The 22,526-nt window shown below is 47.0% G+C and overlaps 1 protein-coding gene across 1 annotated transcript in view; it reads left to right on the top strand.

Moving 5' to 3' along the window:
- The window catches only part of MIPEP (mitochondrial intermediate peptidase), a 298,500-nt gene that overhangs the window by 9,143 nt on the left and 266,831 nt on the right, over nt 1–22,526 (top strand). Inside the window, exon 2 of the mRNA XM_030200312.1 lies at nt 6,524–6,697. Coding sequence (XP_030056172.1) covers nt 6,524–6,697 — 174 coding nt within the window. The remainder of the gene's footprint in view (nt 1–6,523; nt 6,698–22,526) is intronic.

The following is a 22,526-nucleotide window of genomic DNA, read 5'->3' as shown; positions in this document are numbered from 1 at the left end:
ATATGATAGTTTCTGTACTGCAGAGGTGCCTTTGTTTGGTTTATTAAAAAAAAAATAAGTTAGTGAAAGTGCATTGATGTTGCTCCTGCTGCAGTGGTTGAAAGTCCTCATGATGTTTCTTAGGCAGGAGAGCATTGTTTCTTTAGAATTTCCTTCCACTGCTTTGGTATCAATCATACTGAGGTTCAGATGGCTGCACATGACTACACAAGGAGGTTTAATAAACAGGTATGGAAGTGAGCCTATCTAGTCCACTGTAAGCAAGGAAGCCAATTTGGACAGTTTGTTTCCCCTTCCCAGCGCAGCCGTCATCCCTGTTTACTCAAAACAAAGCAAGCAAACCTATAAGCTGCTGCATCCACATTGTCGTCTTTTTTTATTGTTGGTCCATTTGTAACAAGTGTAAAGCTGTTTCAGTTGGATAGGCAGCGCCTTAAAAGGTGGAGAACAAAAGTTTTTTTTTTTTTTTTTAACCTATTGGCCAACTTTTTAATTTATTTGAAAGCTTCCCATATATACCTGCACCCTGGTTCACAAAATCATCTATGGTGAATATTTTTAAGCTGTTTTAGTGATATTCAATTGTTATTTCATGATATTTACATATATATATATATATATATATATATATATATATCAATTCAATATCACTAAAACAGCTTAAAAATATTATAGCTGGTAGAAGCAATTTTAAACTCTGTATTTTGTGCTCATTATTCGACACTAAATAAATAACACTGTATACAATACAGATGGCCAAATTTCAGTGTGGATATCCTGTTTCCTAATGGGTTCATCTTAAATGTTGTAATCTGCCTTGGGAAGCCTGGTGTTATAAAGATGATTCTACGTATTAAAGAGAGTTTGCAGGTGTCTCAATAAACAGATTAAAGACCATGTATCAAAAAATGAAAAATGTTGTCATTCAGTGGTCTCGTGGTACTTAGCTCTGGGCTGTGGTGGCTAGCAGAAGTAGGCTGTTGATAGTGTACCCAGAGAGATGTCTAATTGTTTCAGTGAAAATTCATGACACCATCCCGTGTCACCCTTCGACAAGTGCGCCTATCATTCTGGGGTTGGAAGTTTTAAGTGGCAGACAGTGCAGGTTGGAGGCGTGATATAAGTGTGTGTACACAGAGGGATTCTTAAGTTATTAAATGTTGATCTGTGTATAGCTTTTCCAGGGTTTTTCCCGTTTTTTCAGTTTTGAGGGTAAAGGTGTCTCACTTTAATTAATAATATTAGTGTAGGAGAAGGAGAGTTTTTATACCACTCGTTTTTCTCATTTATATATGAGTTTTTGCTTGTGGCTTTTTTTTTCTTTTTCCCCTCACTCGGACCAATGATAGTACTCCTACTCCTGACTATAATAGTGGATGCTATAATACTTCTAGTATTTTCCCTATTAGGAGCTCTGAGGTTCCCTGTTGGTTAATTTTGAAAGTAAGGATTTCAGAGGTTTAATCCTAGAATTACAAAGGGAGTCACATGCAAAACTTTGGTTTCAAACTCTCTTTAATACATAGAATTTACATTGAATTAGTTGAATATCCCTGTTCAAATTTAGAGTGGTTATAAAGATGATGAAATATATTGAAATTAAATGGAAGTAGAATTAAACTCTCCTTTCATTGGGGCACATGGAATCACATCTTCATCTGTTTTGTAGAAGTTTACCTTTTAGATACACAAATGGATTATTCTGTTGTTTGAGCATGTTTTAGGGACAAGTGGTTTATAAGTCAAAAATAATAAAAATATTTTCTGTCCAACAGATTTCTCATTTATTGAAACATAACTAAATGGGCTATAAGCCCCTAATGAAGTCCATTGGTTTTCTTATTTTGTTCTTGTGATGGCTTATACTGTGCTAAAACTGGAAATACAGTGAGACAGAAAAATAGAATTCAGTAACATCCAAAACGTATTTTTTATGTTTTAATTATCTTTATTAAAAGCAAAACATGTTGGTTGATAAGCTTCATACAGAACAAGAAAAAAAACAACAGTAAACCATCCAACATGGCACAACAAAAACTTTTACAGGGAACATACCCCAAGAAAACTTCCCCTCCCGTACTTCCCTCCCTCCCTATAAGCCCACCTGCCTGTTTCCACCCACCTGAATAACACAACAGATGTACAGATCAGTAGGACTCAAAGCATTTCATAACAAGCACTGCCTCCACTGTGTGCAGATCTCCCTCATGAATATTCATTGTCAATATCCTGACAAACCTGACTGCCTTGGGTTACTCTAAGATCAGGTTATCCTAACTACCATAAGAAACAGACACAGTTGTATAATTAACATAATTTTATTTGTATTTGGGTAATAACTGAGAAAATGCTATTAAAAATTATATTATAAAGCATGAAGTTGACTTGGTTAACTTCTGCAGTATATCACCCAGTAGTAAATAACAGTAATAAAAATATTAAGTGCATTTTTATAATACATCACTGCATTCTTCAAAACAGAAGGAACCAGTTCCCACAAACCATCTTTCTCTTTTGATCTAGGCACAGGAAAAAAAAAAAGCTTTCAAATGCTCCCTGATTTATTTATTTATTTGTTACATTTGTATTCCACATTTTCCCACCTATTTGTAGACTCAATGTGGCTTACATAGTACCGGAGAGGTGTTTGCAGACTCCGGTGTGAACAAATACAAAGTGATGATGTGGTAAGATAAAGTTCATGTGGACATCCACACTAGGGAATCGTAGAACGGAAGAGTTGTGTTATGTCCATTACGTGCTTTAGTTTGGTTGTGTTGCAGAGGTCAGGCATTTAAGTTGGATTAGTAGGGTATGCCTTTTTAAACAGGTTAGTTTTTAGTGATTTCTGGAAGTTTAGGTGGTCGTACGTCATTTTCTAGGCTTTTGGTAATACGTTCCACAGTTGCGTGCTTACGTAGGAAAAACTGGATGCGTAAGTTGATTTGTATTTAAGGCCTTTGCATCTTGGGTAGTGCAGATTTAGATATGTTCGTGTTGATTCGGATGTGTTTCTAATAGGTAAGTCGATCAAGTCTATCATGTATCTCGGGGCTTCACCATAGATGATTTTGTGAAACAGGGTGCAGGTTTTTGAAGGCGATGCGTTCTTTGATTGGGAGCCAGTATAGTTTTTCGCGGAGGGGTTTTGCACTTTCAAATCGCGTTTTTCAAATATAAGCCTAGCTGCCCTGTTTTGAGCGGTCTGAAGTTTTTTTAAGGTTTGTTCTTTACATCCCGCATAGATTCCATTGCAGTAGTCTACGCGGCTTAGTACCATTGATTGTATCAGGTTGCGAAATGTTTCCCTCGGGAAGAATTGTTTCACGCGTTTGAGTTTCCACATTGAGTGGAACATTTTCTTTGTTGTGGATGCCACTTGGCTGTCTAGTGTTACGTTACGGTCCATTGTAACGCCGAGGATTTTCTGGCTGTCTGAGATAGGAAGAGTGTGATCTGGGGTGTTGATGCTTGTGGGGTTGTCCGCGCTGTGTTGGGATGAGAGGATGAGACAATGTATTTTTTCTTTATTTGAGTTTTAGTTGAAATGCATTTGCCCATGAGTCCATGATGTTCAAGCTGAGCTCGATTTCATTGGTGATTTCTGTTTGGTTTTGTAAGGAATGTATGTTGTGACATTGTCTGCATATATGAAAGGGTTAAGGCCTTGGTTGGATAAGGACTTGGCAAGTGGGTTCATCATTTAGTTGAATAGGATTGGTGATAGCAGTGATCCTTGTGGTACTCCACAGCCTGCTTTCCATGGTGATGATATGTTTGAATTTGATTTTACTTGATATGTTCTTGTGGTTAGGAAGCCCTTGATCCAGCTAAGTATGTTTCCACCAATCCCGAACTTATCTAGTAATCTTATTAATATATTATAGTTTACCATGTCGAATGCACTAGACATGTCGAATTGGAGGAGAAGGATGTGTTTGCCTGTTGCTATTTCTTGTTTGAATTTGGCTAGAAGAGTGAGTAATACTGTTTCAGTGCTGTGTAGGGGGCAAAAACCTGACTGTGATTCATGTAATATTGAGAATTTGTTTATATAATCTGTAAGTTTTTTTTGTTACCATGCTTTCCATCAGTTTGACCGCCAACGGAATAGATGCTACTGGACGGTAGTTAGTGATTTCATTTGTTTTTTTTTCTTGGTATCTTTTGGTATTGGGGTGAGTAGGATATTGCCATTTTCCTTAGGGAAGAGGCCTTGCTGAAGCATGTAATTTAGGTGGGATGTGAGGTCTGCTATGAAGCGGTTTATGGTGGACATCATTAGGTAGCTGGGAGAGGTATCTAGTTTACAGTGAGTATTGGAAAACCTAGTAATTGCCTGTGTAACTGTTTTGACGGTCAGGAGGATGAAGTTTAACCAGGTCTGGTCTGCCGGGTATTTCAACCTAATACATGTTAAATGTGGGAAATGAATGTCATAAATAAATAAATAGAAACTCTGAATGCTGAGCACCTGATTCTCATAACATGATATCTGTTTTAGTGGCCCATTACCAGGAGAAAAAAAATCTCTGCACAAATATAACATGCTAGGGTGTCCCTGTAACCAGCCATAAGTACATAAGTATTGCCATACTGGGAAAGACCAAAGGTCCATCAAGCCCAGCATCCTGTTTCCAACAGTGGCCAATCCAGGTCACAGCCCCTCCAACTGACCACTGGTTAAGATTTATAACAAATTACTACTCTACCTATGAAAAGTTAATCCGTTATTATACTTTCTCTGTGTCCATCCGTATGCTGCACAAGCTGGCATGTTTGAAAATATAAGTGAGATTAAATAAAAATTCTACCAACAATAAAGAACGACAAGCTGGATGCAGCAGCTCATAGGTTTGCTTGCTTTGTTTTGAGTGAACGGGGATGACAGCTGTTCTGGGAAGGGGAAACTTAGACCAAATTGGTTTCAGCGTTCTGACGTCACTTCATCTCCTGTCTATTAATGCTCCTTGTGACCACATATAGCAAACCTCTGAAGTTCTCTCTATCTCCACCTGCTGGTAGAGGGACATAACCCACAAGTCTCTGGATTGATCTGTTGGGACTAATGGAAAGAAAATTATCAGGTGAGAACTAATGTTTCCTTTATTTATTTATTTGTTACATTTGTATCCCACATTTTCCCATCTGTTTGTTGGCTCAATGTGGCTTACATAGTACCGGAGAGGCCTTTGCAGGCTCTGGTGTGAACAAATACAGGGTGGTGTTGTGGTAAGATCAAGATCATGTGGCACAGCCACATTAGGTAATCGTAGAACGGAAGAGTTGTGTTATGTCCATTACTTGCTTTAGTTTGGTTGTGTTGTAGAGATCAGGCATTTAAGTTGGATCGGTAGCGTATGCCTAGTTTTTAGTGATTTCTGGAAGTTTAGGTGGTCGTTTTCAAGGCTTTTGGTAATGTGTTGCACAGTTGTGTGCTTATGTAGGAAAAACTAGATGTGTAAGTTATTTTGTATTTAAGTCCTTCATCCCTACTGAACTGGTTTGTCAGACATAATATAACTTGTGTACAGCAATTACTAACTAATATAATTCTTATGCATGACCTTTGTCTATAGTTAGGACATGTAGTAAATGCATATTTAGAACATGCAGTAATGGGGGTTCTCTATGGGCAACTGGAAGCAGCCTCACTATCCCTCCTGCTATCCCTGCTGATGTATTTTCCATCTCTATTATGAACTGAGAGGAAGAAGGCAGTTACTGGTGTGGAAATGCCTGTGCATAAGTAGGAAGACACCCCCACCTGACAGGCTTCCCTGGGCTTTTAGAGGAGATAGACATCCCATGTGGGAGTTGTCATGGTTGATGTCCAGCAAAGACCCAGTAGTGTGGCTGCTTTCCCTGCCTGACCATGGAGAGCAGACTTGAATAACACTGGAAAATACTTCTTCATGAGAGGGGTAATGGATGCACTGAAAGACATTTTTTGATGGGCAATATATCAAATACTTAATAAACTTGAAACTTTAAAAGATTGAAATAGACTCAGGATTCGTAATTGCAGAGAAATGAATGGAAAGTCCAAGATTAACTGTGGCTTATGGTCAGTGATGGATTTATAACCTTGGCTGCCCTTAGCAACAGCATATGTGGGTTTCCCCCTTTCATATGTTTAGAGAGCAACAAGGAAGAACAGCCATAGTGGTATAGTGCTGCAGCTGATGTAAGATAAAGGACTTGTGTGAGCAGAGTGGTGGCCCATAGATACTTGCTGTCTTTGTCTCCAAGTAACTCTGCCCATCCATTGGCACTGCAACAGGAAGTGAATTGGGCAGACCACAATCTTTATTTCCTGCCTGTTTGTTTCTTTGATGCTTATTTTTATATGCCTTAAAGAGAGACACATCTGACATACTGAGATCCCAGTCTGGAATCGCAGGTTCCTCTCGGGAAATGTACGAGTGTGTAAAACAACTGAGCTGCAGCTTCCCCAAAATGGTATCAAATACACAAGACCTAAAAAGGTTGAACACATACATTGTATCTCTTCGTATTTCAGGGTCTTTTTGGAGTTCCTGAACTCAGCACCCCAGAGGGATTTCATATAGCCCAAGAAAGAGCACTGAAGGAGTCGGAAGTGTTGGTGGAGAAAGCATGTGGTGTGTCTCCAGGAGTCCAGACAGTGCGCATCTTTGATCAGCTTTCTGATGCACTTTGCAGAGTAGCTGACCTAGTAAGTGATTCATCTCAGTAATTTGCTGATAATTTTGATTGCTTTCTCTTTCTTCTAATTTTGCTAAAGCTTAGTTTCGGCCCTACAGTAACAGTAAAATGGCATGCATGAAAAATAATGACATGGTAGATTTTACAGTTGCTTTAGGTCAAAGAATGTTTTGATAAATACAGTAACCCCCCCCCCCCCCCCCCCCATAATGCGTTCCGCAATAATGTAAATTTGTATATAATGTGATCATGCCATGGCTCCCTTTTTTTTTTTTTTTTAACATATGTTTTGTATTTTCTATAGCTTGTCTTTTCAGCGCTTCATTTAGGGCAAGGTCTGGCTATGCAGCTGAGGCCTGCTCCCTGTGCATGTGTGAAAACCAGTTTGGTTGAGGCCTGGATATGCAGGGGAAGCCTGGCCCCCTCCCCCCCTCACCCCATGCATGCATAAAAAACACTTTGAGGGAGGTCTGGCTATGTGGCTGAGGCCTTCTCCTCCACTTTGAGCGGGGGAAGCCTGGCCCAGTTCAGCCTTCCCTTCCCACCCCACTCCACCCCTGTGCATGCATGAAAACCACTTTGAGTGGCTGAAACAGAAAATTCAGCATTAGCCATCTCATAAGTGGCAGTCTTTTTACTACTCAAAAAAAAGTTATCCACCCTCAGTCAACTGAACTGTGGTAAGCAGCAAACTCACTTGGACAGAGAACTTAATATCAATGAATCTATTATAAGAGTGTGGAAGAAAGAAAAAGAAAAGCTGTGAAGTTTACCCTATGTTTTTGAAGAGGAAGCTAGATTACAGAAGAAAAAAATTAAAATAGGTAATGATGAAAACTTGGATTTCTGGCTATATCAATGGTTTGTCCAAGCTTGGTCCCAGTAACAGATGGCTCGATAGATTTATCAAACAGCATGCTATCAGTCAAGCCTTTGTCTCGGGGGAGCTCTGTTTAGTTGCCAAGGATGCAGAAATTCTTACTCCAGTGAACTTAAACAGCTGGAAAAAGGTGAGTACACTGAGGATCAGGTGTACATCTGCAGTAAAACAGGACTGTGTATCAAAATGTTATATGATCATATGCTGGAAGCTATGACTTTAGCAGGAAGGCCTTAAACAAAAGAAGGACAGAGTGACCATTTTTGTGTGAATAACTCTGGCAGGCATAAAAGTAAATGAACTGTCCTGTCAGCTCTGACGTTTATATAAGCAAAGATAATAGCTGCATACCACATGTGAAAGATGCTTGTATATCATACAATTTAAATTTTGTATCTTGAAAACCTCAGTCAAACGGAGCTGTGGTGCATTTGTTGGTTCAAGCAACCACTCTCCTATCGTCACCAGTCTTAATTTTTTTTAATTTAATTTTTTCTTTTGCCGCTTTATATTTTTATATATATATAAAGGTACTTCACCAATTCCCAAATACTATTGTAGAGAAATAAAAAAAAAAAAACCTTAAGTCAATAAGATAGCTTTCACTTAAATTAAATGTATCAACTCCAGGAGTTATGTTTTGTCCAACATGTCATGTTTCACCACTCGGCTGTGTCAAGGATTCCTCCCCTGAAAAAAATATATAAGAAATCAATTCTGCTCTTCCATATCATCAAGCTGATCAATCCATAGACTGGTGGGTTGTGTCCATCTACCAGCAGGTGGAGATAGAGAGCAAACTTTTGCCTCCCTATATGTGGTCATGTGCTGCCGGAAACTCCTCAGTATGTTCTCTATCTCAGCAGGTGGTCGTCACACACAGCAGCAGCAGCTCTGGCTAGGCCTCCAAGCCTAATTTTTAGGTTTTGTTGAGTGCCTGGGGTTGAGGGCTCTTTTGAGCAAGTGCAAACCTGGTGGTGCCAGGTCCCTCCTTTTCTCCCCCCTCCCGCTGGCTCCGTTAAAAAAAAAAAAAAAAAAAAAAAAAAAAAAATTTTAAACGTCTTTAAAGGCGTTTATTTCGACGTTTATTTAAGCGTCTATTGCAGCTACTCACTGGGACACCAGGTCGTTACAACTCGGAGCGGACAGCAGGTACTTTTACCTTTTTATAGCGGGCGGGGGTTCCCCGATTCTTCTCCTCGTGGCACATGGCGTCGGAGGGCGAGGGCGCAAAGGGTCGCTCCCCGGGTCGCTTGAGCGCTTCTAGAGGGGATGCGGGGGTCTTAAAGCCTGATTCGCCCTTGTTGGGTGGCAGTTTCGTGACCGATGAATGTCCCGGTCCTTCCTCCGGCGTGGCGGTTTTTCCCGCCATAAACGCCCATCCCCCGCTCCTCGCCTCCGCCATTTTGGCCGGCCACGCGGCTCGGACGGCTTCTTCTTGGGCCGCCCTTGAGGTTGGAGACATTAATGCCATGAACGCCCTTAATTTGGGCGACGGCACAGAAGCGGCTAAAGTTAAGAGCCGTTCTTCCCGCGCGGCTCCTTCGCGGAGTTTCGCGCCGGACGCCATTTTGGATGCGCAGCAGGCCTCTCCCCCGCTGTTGCGAGCGCCGGTTGAGAGTGCGCCTAGGGCTGTTGCCCAGGCTGCGGAAGTGCACAGTCTGGGGGGTTTCTCCCCCGAGTTTGTTTTGCTGCTGCATCAGGCCTTCCTCATGCACAACGCTGCCCCCGCTCCCTCGTCTGGTAAAGAGGTTGAGGTTCCCAGAGGTAAACGCCCTCGGGTTGATTCCCAGGCCTTGGAGGAATTTGTCTCCTCCGATGTAGATGAGGGCAGCGTGTCTGAGGTCTCCCAACGGTCCTTTGCGGATTCCTTGGAGGAGACGGATCCCCGCTCGGATGGAGCGGATGACCCCTCTGCAGCGCGGCTTTTTCGCCCAGAGGATTTGCCCAACCTGTTGTTACAGGCCATGGACACTTTGAAGATTTCCTCTCCGGAGGACGTCTCTCCCTCAGCCCCTGTTGGCTCTGCCATTATGCTGGGGACGAAGCGCCCGCCTAGAACCTTCCACGTGCATGATGCCATGCACACCTTAATTTCGGCTCAATGGGATGTCCCAGAAGCGAGCCTTAAAGTGGCTAGGGCTATGTCCCGCCTCTATCCTTTGGCTGTGAGTGAACGTGAGGCCTATCTGTGGCCTACCGTGGATTCTTTAATCACTGCGGTGACTAAGAAAACGGCATTGCCGGTGGAAGGTGGCACGGCCCTAAAGGACGCCCAAGACAGGAGATTGGAGGCGGCCTTAAGGTCGTCCTTTGAGGCGGCTGCTTTAAGTTTGCAGGCCTCAGTTTGCGGCTCCTATGTGGCCAGGGCGTGCCTGACTATGGTGCAGCGGGCTTCCCCCTCGGATCATTCCTTGAGGGATGATTGGCCAGCCCTGGAATCGGGCTTAGCCTATTTGGCAGACTTGCTGTATGATGTCTTGAGAGCCTCAGCTAAAGGCATGGCTCAGACAGTCTCTGCGCGGCGGTGGCTTTGGCTGAAACATTGGTCTGCTGACCACGCCTCTAAATCCCGCCTGGCTAGGTTGCCTTTTAAAGGCAAGCTGCTCTTTGGGGTCGAGCTGGACAAAATCGTGACCGATCTCGGCACGTCTAAGGGCAAGAAGTTACCAGAGGTCAGGGCTCGGGCTAGTGCTCGTCCCGGTACCTCCAGAGGACGGTTTCAGGAAGCCCGTCGGTACCCGCCCGGGCAGGTCGGGTTCTTCTGCCCCCTCTTCCTTTAAGAGGCATTTCTCCCCCAAGCAGCGTTCCTTTCGCAGAGATCGCCGTCCCGGAGGTGCTCCCTCCGGTCCTCCCCCAGGGTCTCGTACCCAATGACGGGGTCTTGGTCCACGCCCCAGTGCAGATTGGAGGACGGCTGTCCTCGTTTCTGGGCGAGTGGACCACAATAACTTCAGACGCTTGGGTGCTGGAAGTCATCAGAGACGGCTACAAGCTAGAGTTCTGCCGACCCTTAAGAGACGGGTTTGTACTCTCTCCCTGCAAGTCTCCGGTCAAAGCTGTGGCAGTGCAGCAGACTTTGGACAATCTGATCCGCCTGGGTGCGGTCGTTCCGGTGCCAGAAAGTCAGCTTGGCAAGGGGCGTTACTCCATTTACTTTGTGGTACCAAAGAAAGGAGGTTCTGTCCGGCCTATCCTCGACCTCAAAGGGGTCAATCGGGCCTTGAAAGTGCGGCACTTTCGCATGGAGACTCTCCGCTCTGTTATAGCGGCAGTGAAGGCAGGGGAGTACCTGGCTTCCTTGGACATCAAGGAAGCGTACCTGCATATTCCCATCTGGCCTCCTCATCAACGCTTTCTGCGTTTTGCAGTCCTGGGCCGACACTTCCAGTTCAGAGCCCTCCCGTTCGGGTTGGCTACTGCTCCGCGGACCTTTTCCAAAGTAATGGTGGTCATAGCGGCCTTCCTGCGAAAGGGAGGAGTACAAGTCCATCCTTATCTGGACGACTGGTTGATCCGAGCCCCCTCTTATGCAGAGTGCGGCAAAGCTGTGGACCGGGTAGTTGCTCTTTTGAGCTCCCTGGGATGGATCATCAACTGGGAGAAGAGCCAGCTGCGCCCGACTCAGTCCCTGGAGTATCTGGGAGTTCGATTCGACACCCAAGTGGGCAGAGTGTTCCTGCCAGACAATCGGATTGTCAAGCTTCAGGCTCAGGTGGACCAGTTCCTGGTAGCCTCTCCTCTTCGGGCTTGGGACTATGTGCAGCTGTTGGGCTCTATGACGGCCACGATGGAAGTAGTGCCCTGGGCCAGGGCTCATATGAGACCACTACAACACTCTCTGCTGCAGCGCTGGACTCCGATGTCGGAGGATTATGCGGTGCGTCTTCCCTTGGATCCAGCAGTGCGCAAGGCGCTGAGCTGGTGGAGGCAGACAGACAAGTTGTCTGCAGGAATGCCTCTGGTGACCCCAGAGTGGATTGTCGTCACGACGGACGCCTCATTGTCGGGCTGGGGAGCCCACTGCTTGGGAAGGACGGCGCAGGGGCTCTGGTCTCCTGCAGAGGCGAAGTGGTCTATCAACCTCCTGGAACTCAGAGCCATTCGGTTGGCGCTTTTGGAGTTCATCCCGGTACTGGTGCTGAAGCCTGTACGGGTACTGTCGGACAATGCCACGGCTGTGGCCTATGTCAACCGCCAGGGAGGTACCAAGAGCGCCCCTCTAGCCAAGGAGGCTATGAGTCTATGCCAGTGGGCGGAAGCGAACCTGGAACAGCTGTCAGCGGCCCACATTGCCGGAGTCATGAATGTCAAGGCGGACTTTCTCAGTCGCCATACCTTGGAGCCCGGAGAGTGGCAGCTATCTGCTCAGGCGTTCTTGGACATCACGAAGCGCTGGGGCCAGCCGAGCCTAGATCTGATGGCGTCATCGGCCAATTGCCAAGTGCCGCGCTTCTTCAGCAGAGGACGGGACCCTCGATCCCTGGGAGTAGATGCTCTTCTCCAACAATGGCCGACACAAGAGCTTCTCTATGTGTTCCCACCCTGGCCCATGTTGGGCAGGGTCCTAGACCGGGTGGCAAGACATCCCGGCAGGATAATCCTGGTGGGTCCGGATTGGCCCAGACGTCCCTGGTATGCGGACTTGATCAGGCTCTCAATCGACGATCCTCTGCGGCTGCCAGTGGAGCAGGGCCTGTTACATCAGGGTCCCGTGGTGATGGAGGATCCCTCCCCCTTTGGTCTTACGGCCTGGCTATTGAGCGGCAGCGTCTGAGGAAGAAGGGCTTCTCAGACAAGGTCATCGCCACTATGCTGAGAGCGAGGAAACGCTCTACTTCTACTGCTTACGCCAGGGTTTGGCGTATCTTTGCAGCGTGGTGTGAAGCAGGCTCACTTTCTCCCTTCACTGCTCCAATTTCTTCAGTGTTGGCGTTCCTGCAAGAAGGTCTGGACAAAGGCCTGTCGCTCAGTTCCCTTAAGGTCCAGGTAGCGGCTCTGGCTTGCTTCAGGGGCCGCCTGAAGGGTGCTTCCCTGGCTTCCCAGCCAGATGTGGTGCGCTTTCTCAAGGGAGTTAATCACCTGCGCCCTCCTCTGCACTCAGTGGTGCCTGCGTGGAATCTCAACCTGGTGCTAAGAGCATTGCAGAAGCCGCCGTTTGAACCCTTGTCGAGGGCATCTCTGAAAGACCTGACGTTGAAAGCAGTCTTTTTGGTGGCTATCACTTCAGCCAGAAGAGTTTCCGAGCTCCAGGCGCTCTCATGTCGAGAGCCTTTTCTGCAGTTCACTGAGGCAGGAGTGACTATTCGCACAGTGCCTTCCTTTCTGCCCAAGATTGTTTCTCGCTTCCATGTGAATCAGCAGCTCTGTCTCCCTTCCTTTCGTAGGGAGGACTACCCAGAGGAGTACTCTGCTCTTAAATATCTGGATGTGAGACGAGTCATCATCAGATACTTGGAAGTGACCAATGATTTCCGGAAATCGGATCATCTGTTTGTCCTGTTTGCAGGTCCTCGTAGGGGTCTGCAGGCTGCTAAGCCTACAGTGGCAAGATGGGTCAAGGAAGCCATTGCAGCGGCTTATGTGGCCGCAGGGAAGGTGCCGCCTATCCAGCTGAAGGCTCACTCCACAAGAGCTCAGGCGGCCTCGATGGCAGAGGCCGGTTCCGTCTCCTTGGAAGAGATATGCAAGGCGGCAACTTGGGCTTCGGCCCATACATTCTCCAAGCATTACCGCTTGACTGTGGCTGCTCGGGCGGAGGCCCGGTTTGGAGCTTCAGTGTTGCGGTCAGGGATTTCTATGTCCCGCCCTGGGTGAGTACTGCTTCGGTACATCCCACCAGTCTATGGATTGATCAGCTTGATGATATGGAAGGTAAAATTATGTATAATCATACCTGATAATTTTCTTTCCATTAATCATAGCTGATCAATCCATAGCCCCTCCCAGATATCTGTATTGTTTTATTCTGGTTGCATTTCAGGTTCAAGTTTACTCTTCAGTTACTTCAGAAAGACTTCGTGTTCAAGTTTTTTCACTTGGATTCTTCAAGAGTTAAGACGAGTTTGTGTTACAGTGAGCTGCTGCATTCCTCTCCCCTCCGTTTTACGGGGCTGGATTGAGACTTATAATTCTGCCGGCACTCCCTCCCGCTTCGTGCGGCTGTAGGGCAGTTTTGTACCCCTCCCGCTTCGGCGGTGTTCGGGTCAGTCAGCTCCTCCCGCGGTTGCGGTTGCAGGATAAGCCAGATCCCCCCGCATCGGCGGGTGTGGTGTCCCTCCCCCGCTCCGCGGGGATGAGCTGGACGGATTCCCCTCCCCCACTTGTGTGGGGATGAGCTGGGTTAATTCCCCTCCCCCGTTTCGGCGGTGGTGAGCTGGGCAGAGTGTCCCTTCGTGGGTGTAATTCTCTAAGTGCTGAGTCCTGCGGATGGAGCTTTGATATCGACATACTGAGGAGTTTCCGGCAGCACATGACCACATATAGGGAGGCAAAAGTTTGCTCTCTATCTCCACCTGCTGGTAGATGGACACAACCCACCAGTCTATGGATTGATCAGCTATGATTAATGGAAAGAAAATTATCAGGTATGATTATACATAATTTTACCTTAAAACCTTGTAGTCAAAATTTTCATTTTTTTTTATTTACCAAATAGATAATTCCTTCATCCATGGTGGCACTATGTACTTCTGATCCATTAAAGATGGTGACATTCTTTAACAGCTAATATATGAGATCAATTCTACTCTTAAAACCTTATAGTTAAACTTTTCATGCTTTTTATTTACCAGAAATAACCAGTGAAATCAATGATGGTCTGAACATCATGGACTCTTAGGCAAACTCATTCCAAAATACTGAAAAAACACACTGCCTCATCCTCTCATCTCAACATAACAATTACAAACCCACAACCATAAACACCCCAGGACACACACTCCCTACTTCAGACAGCCTAAAAATGCTCGGCATCACAATCGACCGCAACCTTACTCTCGAGAGCCAAGTAAATACCATAATAAAGAAAATGTTCTACTCAATGTGGAAACTCAGACAAATAAAACCTTTCTTCCCGAGGGATACTTTTCGAAACCTAATACAATCAATGGTCCTAAGTCATGCAGATTACTGCAACGGAATCTATGTGGGATGTGAAGGACAACTCACAAAAAAACTCCAGACTGCCCAAAACACAGCAGCCAGACTGATACGGTAAAACACGATTCGAAAGTGCTAAACCCCTGCGAGAGAAGCTGTACTGGCTCCCAATCAGAGAACGGATCATCTTCAAAATCTGCACTTTGGTCCACAAAATTATCTATGGCGTAGTCCCAGGATACATGACAGACCTCATAGATCTACCAACCAGAAACAGAATTGGATCATCACGATCATACCTAAATCTACATTACCCAAACTGCAAAGGACTAAAATACAAAACAACTTGTGCATCTAGCTTCTCCTACATAAGCGCACAACTATGGAATGGACTCCCAAAAGCTGTGAAAACAACCCATGACCACCTAAACTTCAGGAAATCACTAAAAACTCACCTGTTCAAAAAGGCCTATCCCACGTAAATCCCCACACCCAGCAACACAGCATAACCAATGATCATACTGAACAATCTACAATCTTCATTCCCTTTGACCCCATGATGCCTGATTCACACCTACCTCATTTGACCACAGCATAAACTTGTATTTGTTATCGACCGAATTGGCAAATTCCTTTATGGTACTATGTAAGCCACATTGAACCTGTAAATAGGTGGGAAAATGTGGGGTACAAATGTAATAAATAAATATGGACTTTTAGCTGCATTGATTGTGAGACCTCCAGGGACAAGGAAATACAAAAGAAAAGATCTAATTTTCTGTACTTTATCAACAAAATAATTAGCCAGTTCATTAGCAGAAGGATAGTAAATTTCAGAAACCTCAGTTACCGATGATGATCTGGTAAAAATTGTAAAAAGCATTTTTAAATTCAAGTTATTCTTTCCTATTAAAGCTTTATAATACAGCTTTTTGCCTCAAACTGCCTTTTGAAATTTTTGAATCATTTTATGCCATAACATCTTCCTCTGTGGATCATCTGTCTTTCTCCAAGCTTTTTTTCCAGCTTGTGACAGGATCTTTTTAGATCTCTTAATGAATCTCTTAATAACTTCCATTGGAAATTGATCCAAAGCCTCTCCCACAGTTGTATTCCAATCTAACAACATAGTAAATGAGGCCTCAGCAGAATCAGATTATCACAAATATATGATTAAAATTTATCTACTGCAATTTTTCTTCTGGGAGCCAGATTGGGGCTTAGTGGTTAGAGTGGTGGACTTTGGTCCTGGGGAACTGGGTTCGATTCCAGGCACAGGCAGTCCTTGTGATTCTGGGCAAGTCACTTAACCCTCCATTGCCCCAGGTACAAATAAGTACCTGTATATAATATATTAATCCGCAAACGAACCTTTTCCTGAGATGGGAAGGCGGTAGAACTAGAGGACATGAAATGAGATTGAAGGGGGGCAGACTCAAGAAAAATGTCAGGAACTATTTTTTCACGGAGAGAGTGGTGGATGCTTGGAATGCCATCCCACGCGAGGTGGTGGAGAGGAAAACGGTAACGGAATTCAAACATGCGTGGGATAAACATAAAGGAATCCTGCTTAGAAGGAAGGGATCCCCAGAAGCTTAGCCAGTGGTGGGAGGCAGGGCGGGTGGTTGGGAGGTGGGGATAGTGCTGGGCAGACTTATACGGTCTGTGCCCTGAAAAAGGTACAAATCAAGGTAAGGTATACACAAAAAATGGCACATGTGAGTTTATCTTGTTGGGCAGACTGGATGGACCATGCAGGTCTTTTTCTGCCGTCATCTACTATGTTACTATGTTATATTCACCTACACTGGGTAACTTACCTTGAGCTAATACTGAAAAAGGTGTGAGGAAAACACAAATAAATAAATAAAAATCTGTTTAGATGGCTGATTAGCATGTGTAAATTGTATTTTTTAGCTGTGCAAATCACCCTCACTGAATAGCAGCTGAACCAAAGCTTAGTTAGAAACACATGAAACTGAGGGGAAGGAGAAAGTGGTCCTGTCAGGATTGTGAACATGGTTGTTTCCATGATAAACAAAACTGAAAAATCAACGCATTCCAAGTATCCAAATAAACAGAAGCGTGAGGCAGCTTCAGTATTTATATGTATAGAAGGAGATAACCATAGAATAGTAGAATAAACTTCCCAGAGCTTACATGAAAGAACAGACTTGAGAGATGTCTCCAAAAATGATATAGAAATAAAGGCCTGCAGATATTTTACAGGACTAACTTAATACATTTCTGATAAGCTTTCTAAGAGCTACAGTTCTTGCAGCAGGCCACTGCAGAACGAGCTAAGGATGATATTGCCTGAATATCTGAGTAATTTCTAGGTTGGATTACACCATTACTGTTTGTTTTCAAAGCTCTCATTTGAAAGGAAGGCTGGATGCGGTAATGTGTTTAGAAAAGGGTGAGAAAGTTAAGAGAGAAAAGAGCAAAATTTACAGCGAAGTCTTATAATGAGTGAGAGGAGTAGTGTCTTATTGAGTCCCTTTGTGTTTGTTTCAAAGTGTTTGTTTGATCACTTTAATTTCAAATTCCTTATGTTGGCAGATAGTTCAGGTCCCTTTTCAGTATCTTGCTCATAAGGTCATCAGCCCTGGTAGTGCTGGAACCCACTGGACCTAGGTAACATTTGGGAGTGAATTGAAACCACTAAATCTTCAGGCTCCCAGGAGCCGCAAGGTGCTTTGGCAGTGTTATATGAGCTTTAAATCAAGATATTTGATCAAGCCAGCTTGTGACTCTGTTTTCTAAACAACACATAAAATCTATACAACCGAAGATCTTAGTCTGCAAGAAGGGAATTTCTCTTAGCGTTGGTTGCTTTAAGCACTGCTAGCCAGTATTGATATGCTGCTTTTGAAGATTGCAGCGTATCATGATTGATACAGGCTGTTTAGAAGCAGCTAAAACACATATTGAGTTGGAGTCAGTTTACATTTTTATTCTTTTTAATCCAGTGGCAGTTGGAAAGAATTATAAATAAATAAATAAATAAAAAGGCAGCAAGACTGTTTGGATGGCAAAATAAGTCTTTCAAAATGTAGCTGGAATGGGATGAAACTTGGCAGGTTGGAAAAATTGGTAAATAGACATACTAATTTCAAAATTAGTAGACTGAGGGTTCTAGAGAAATAACCTCCCTTCCATATCATCATGCTGATCAATCCATAGACTGGTGGGTTGTGTCCATCTACCAGCAGGTGGAGATAGCAATCCTTTTGCCTCCCTATGTGTGGTCGTGTGCTGCCGGAAACTCCTCAGTATGTTCTCTATCTCAGCAGGTGGTGGTCACACACAGCAGCAGCTCTGGCTAGGTCTCCAAGCCTAATGTTTAGGTTTTGTTGAGTACCTGGGGTTGAGGGCTCTTCTTGAGCAAGTGCAAACCTGGTGGCGCCAGGTCCCTCCTTTTCTCCCCCCTCCCGCTGGCTCCGTTAAAAAAAAAAAATTTTGGGCGTCCTTAAGGGCGTTTATTTCGACGTTTATTTAAACGTTTATTGCAGCTACTCACTGGGACACCAGGTCGTTACAGCTCGGAGCGAGAAGCAGGTAATTTTTACCTTTTTATAGCGGGCAGGGGGTTCCCCAATTGATCTCCACGTGGCCTATGGCGTCGGAGGGCGAGGGCACGAAGAATTGCTCCCCGGACCGCGTGTGCGCTTCTAGCGGGGATGCGGGGGTCTTAAAGTCTGATTCGCCCTTGTTGGGTGTCAGTTCGGAGGCCGGTCAGTGTCCCGGGTCTTCCTCCGGTGCGGTGGTTTTTCCCGCCATAAACGCCCATCCCCCGCTGCTCACCTCCGCCATCTTGGCCGGCCACTCTGCTCGGATGGCTTCTTCTTGGGCCGCCCTTGAGCTGGGAGACGTTAATGCCATGGCAGCCCTTGATTTGGGCGACGGCAAAAAAGCGGCTAAAGTTAAGCGCCGTTCTTCCCGCGCGGCTCCTTCGCGGAGTGTCGCGCCGGACGCCATCTTGGATGCGCAGCATGTTTCTCCCCCGCTCTTGCGAGCGCCGGTTGAGGGTGCGTCTAGGGCTGTGGCCCAGGCTGCTGAAGTGCACAGTCTGGGGGGTTTCTCCCCCGAGTTTATTTTGCTGCTGCATCAGGCCTTCCTTATGCAAAACGCTGCCCCTTCTCCCTTGTCCGATAAAGGGGTTGAGGCCCCCGGAAGTAAACGCCCTCGGGTGGATTCCCAGGCCTTAGAGGACTCTGTCTCCTCTGATGTAGATGAGGGCAGCGTATCTGAGTTCTCCCAACGGTCCTTTGGGGATTCCTTGGAGGAGACGGATTCCCGCTCGGATGGAGCGGATGACCCCTCTGCAGCGCGGATCTTTCGCTCAGAGGATTTGCCCAACCTATTAGTGCAGGCCATGAGCATTTTGAAGATTTCCTCTCCAGAGGACATCTCTCCCTCAGCCCCTGTTGGCTCCGCCATTATGCTGGGGACGAAGCGCCCGCCTAGAACCTTCCACGTGCATGATGCCATGCACACCTTAATTTCGGCTCAATGGGATGTCCCGGAAGCGAGCCTCAAAGTGGCTAGGGCTATGTCCCGCCTCTATCCTTTGCCTGAAAGTGAACGGGAGGCCTTTCTTTGGCCTACCGTGGATTCTTTAATCACTGCGGTGACTAAGAAAACGGCGTTGCCGGTGGAAGGTGGCACGGCCCTAAAGGACGCCCAAGACAGAAGATTGGAGGCGGCCTTAAGGTCGTCCTTTGAGGCGGCTGCCTTAAGTTTGCAGGCCTCAGTTTGCGGCTCCTACGTGGCCAGGGCATGCCTGACGATTCTGCAGCGGGCTTCCCCCTCGGATCCTTCCTTGAGGGCTGATTGGCCGGCCCTGGAATCGGGCTTGGCTTATTTGGCAGACTTACTTTATGATGTCTTGAGAGCCTCGGCTAAAGGTATGGCTCAGACAGTCTCTGCGCGGCGGTGGCTTTGGCTGAAACATTGGTCTGCGGACCACGCCTCTAAGTCCCGCCTGGCTAAGTTGCCTTTTAAAGGCAAGCTGCTCTTTGGGGTCGAGCTGGACAAAATTGTGACCGATCTCGGCACGTCTAAGGGCAAGAGGTTACCAGAGGTCAGGGCTCGGGCCAGTGCTCGCCCCGGTATCTCCAGAGGACGGTTTCAGGAAGCCCGTCGGTACCGCCCGGGCAAGTCGGGCTCCTCTGCCCCCTCTTCCTTTAAGAGGACCTTCTCCCCCAAGCAGCATTCCTTTCGCAGAGACCGCCGTCCCGGAGGTGCACCCTCCGGTCCTCCCCCAGGGTCTCGTACCCAATGACGGGGTCCTGGTCCATGGCCCAGTGCAGATTGGAGGACGCCTGTCCTCGTTTCTGGGCGAGTGGACCAGGGTAACTTCAGACGCTTGGGTGCTGGAAGTCATCAGAGACGGCTACAAGCTAGAGTTCTGCCGACCCTTAAGAGACGGGTTTGTACTCTCTCCCTGCAAGTCTCCGGTCAAAGCTGTGGCAGTGCAGCAGACCTTGGACAATCTGATCCACCTGGGTGCGGTCGTTCCGGTGCCAGAAAATCAGCTTGGCAAGGGATGTTACTCCATTTACTTTGTGGTACCAAAGAAAGGAGGTTCTGTACGGCCTATCCTCGACCTCAAAGGGGTCAATCGGGCCTTGAAAGTTCGGCACTTTCGCATGGAGACTCTCCGCTCTGTTATAGCGGCAGTGAAGGCAGGGGAGTTCCTGGCATCCTTGGACATCAAGGAAGCGTACTTGCATATTCCCATCTGGCCTCCTCATCAACGCTTTCTGCGTTTTGCAGTCCTGGGCCGACACTTCCAGTTCAGAGCCCTCCCGTTCGGGTTGGCTACTGCTCCGCGGACCTTCTCCAAAGTAATGGTGGTCATCGCGGCCTTCCTGCGGAAGGAAGGAGTACAAGGCCATCCTTATCTGGATGACTGGTTGATCCGAGCCCCCTCTTATGCAGAGTGCGGCAAAGCTGTGAACCGGGTGATTGCTCTTTTGAGCTCCCTGGGGTGGATCATCAACTGGGAGAAAAGCCAGCTGCGCCCGACTCAGTCCCTGGAGTATCTGGGAGTTCGATTCGACACCCAAGTGGGCAGAGTGTTCCTGCCGGACAATCGGATTGTCAAACTTCAGGCTCAGGTGGACCAGTTCCTAGTAGCCTCTCCGCTTCGGGCTTGGGACTATGTGCAGCTGTTGGGCTCTATGACGGCCACGATGGAAGTAGTGCCCTGGGCCAGGGCTCATATGAGACCACTACAACACTCTCTGCTGCAGCGCTGGACTCCGGTGTCGGAGGATTATGCTGTGCGCCTTCCCTTGGACCCAGCAGTGCGCAAGGCGCTGAGCTGGTGGCTGAAGACAGACAAGTTGTCTGCAGGGATGCCTCTTGTGACCCCGGAGTGGATTGTCGTCACGACGGACGCCTCTTTGACGGGCTGGGGAGCCCACTGCTTGCGAAGGACAGCGCAGGGGCTCTGGTCTCCTGCAGAGGCAAAGTGGTCTATCAACCTCCTGGAACTCAGAGCCATTCGGTTGGCGCTTTTGGAGTTCCTCCCGGTTCTGGCGTTGAAGCCAGTACGGGTCCTGTCGGACAATGCCACGGCTGTGGCCTATGTCAACCGCCAGGGAGGTACCAAGAGCGCCCCTCTAGCCAAGGAAGCCATGAATCTATGCCAGTGGGCGGAAGCGAACCTGGAACAGCTGTCAGCGACCCACATTGCCGGAGTCATGAATGTAAAGGCGGACTTTTTCAGTCGCCATACCTTGGATCCCGGAGAGTGGCAGTTATCGGCTCAGGCGTTCTTGGACATCACGAAGCGCTGGGGCCAGCCGAGCCTAGATCTGATGGCGTCATCGGCCAATTGCCAAGTGCTGCGCTTTTTCAGCAGAGGACGGGACCCTCGATCTCTGGGAGTAGATGCTCTTCTCCAACAGTGGCTGACACAGGAGCTTCTCTATGTGTTCCCGCCCTGGCCCATGTTGGGCAGGGTACTAGACCGGGTGGCAAAGCATCCGGGCCGAATAATCCTGGTGGGTCCGGACTGGCCCAGACGTCCCTGGTATGCGGACTTGATAAGGCTATCAGTGGACGACCCTCTGCGGCTGCCAGTGGAGTAGGGCCTGTTGCATCAGGGTCCCGTGGTGATGGAGGATCCCTCCCCCTTTGGTCTTACAGCCTGGCTATTGAGCGGCAGCGTCTGAGGAAGAAGGGCTTCTCAGACAAGGTCATCACCACTATGCTGAGAGCGAGGAAGCGCTCTACTTCTACTGCTTACGCCAGGGTTTGGCGTACCTTTGCAGCGTGGTGTGAAGCAGGCTCACTTTCTCCCTTCACTGCTCCAATTTCTTCAGTGCTGGCGTTCCTGCAAGAAGGTCTGGAGAAAGGCCTGTCGCTCAGTTCCCTTAAAGTCCAGGTAGCGGCTCTGGCTTGCTTCAGGGGCTGCCTGAAGGGTGCTTCCCTGGCTTCGCAGCCAGATGTGGTACGTTTTCTCAAGGGAGTTAATCACCTGCACCCTCCTCTGCACTCAGTGGTGCCTGCGTGGAATCTCAACCTGGTGCTAAGAGCCTTGCAGAAGCCGCCTTTTGAACCCTTGTCGAGGGCATCTCTGAAAGACCTGACGTTGAAAGCAGTCTTTTTGGTGGCTATCACTTCAGCCAGAAGAGTTTCCGAGCTCCAGGCACTCTCATGTCGAGAGCCTTTTCTGCAGTTCACTGAGGCAGGAGTGACTATTCGCACAGTGCCTTCCTTCCTGCCCAAGATTGTTTCTCGCTTCCATGTGAATCAGCAGCTCTGTCTCCCTTCCTTTCGTAGGGAGGACTACCCAGAGGAATACTCTGCTCTCAAATATCTGGATGTGAGACGAGTCATCATC

The sequence above is a fragment of the Microcaecilia unicolor genome, chromosome 4 (genome assembly GCF_901765095.1).
Source record: "Microcaecilia unicolor chromosome 4, aMicUni1.1, whole genome shotgun sequence".
Taxonomy (NCBI): Eukaryota; Metazoa; Chordata; class Amphibia; order Gymnophiona; family Siphonopidae; genus Microcaecilia; species Microcaecilia unicolor.
Note: the sequence above shows the minus strand (reverse complement) of the source record. Positions and strands in the feature narration are given on the sequence as shown.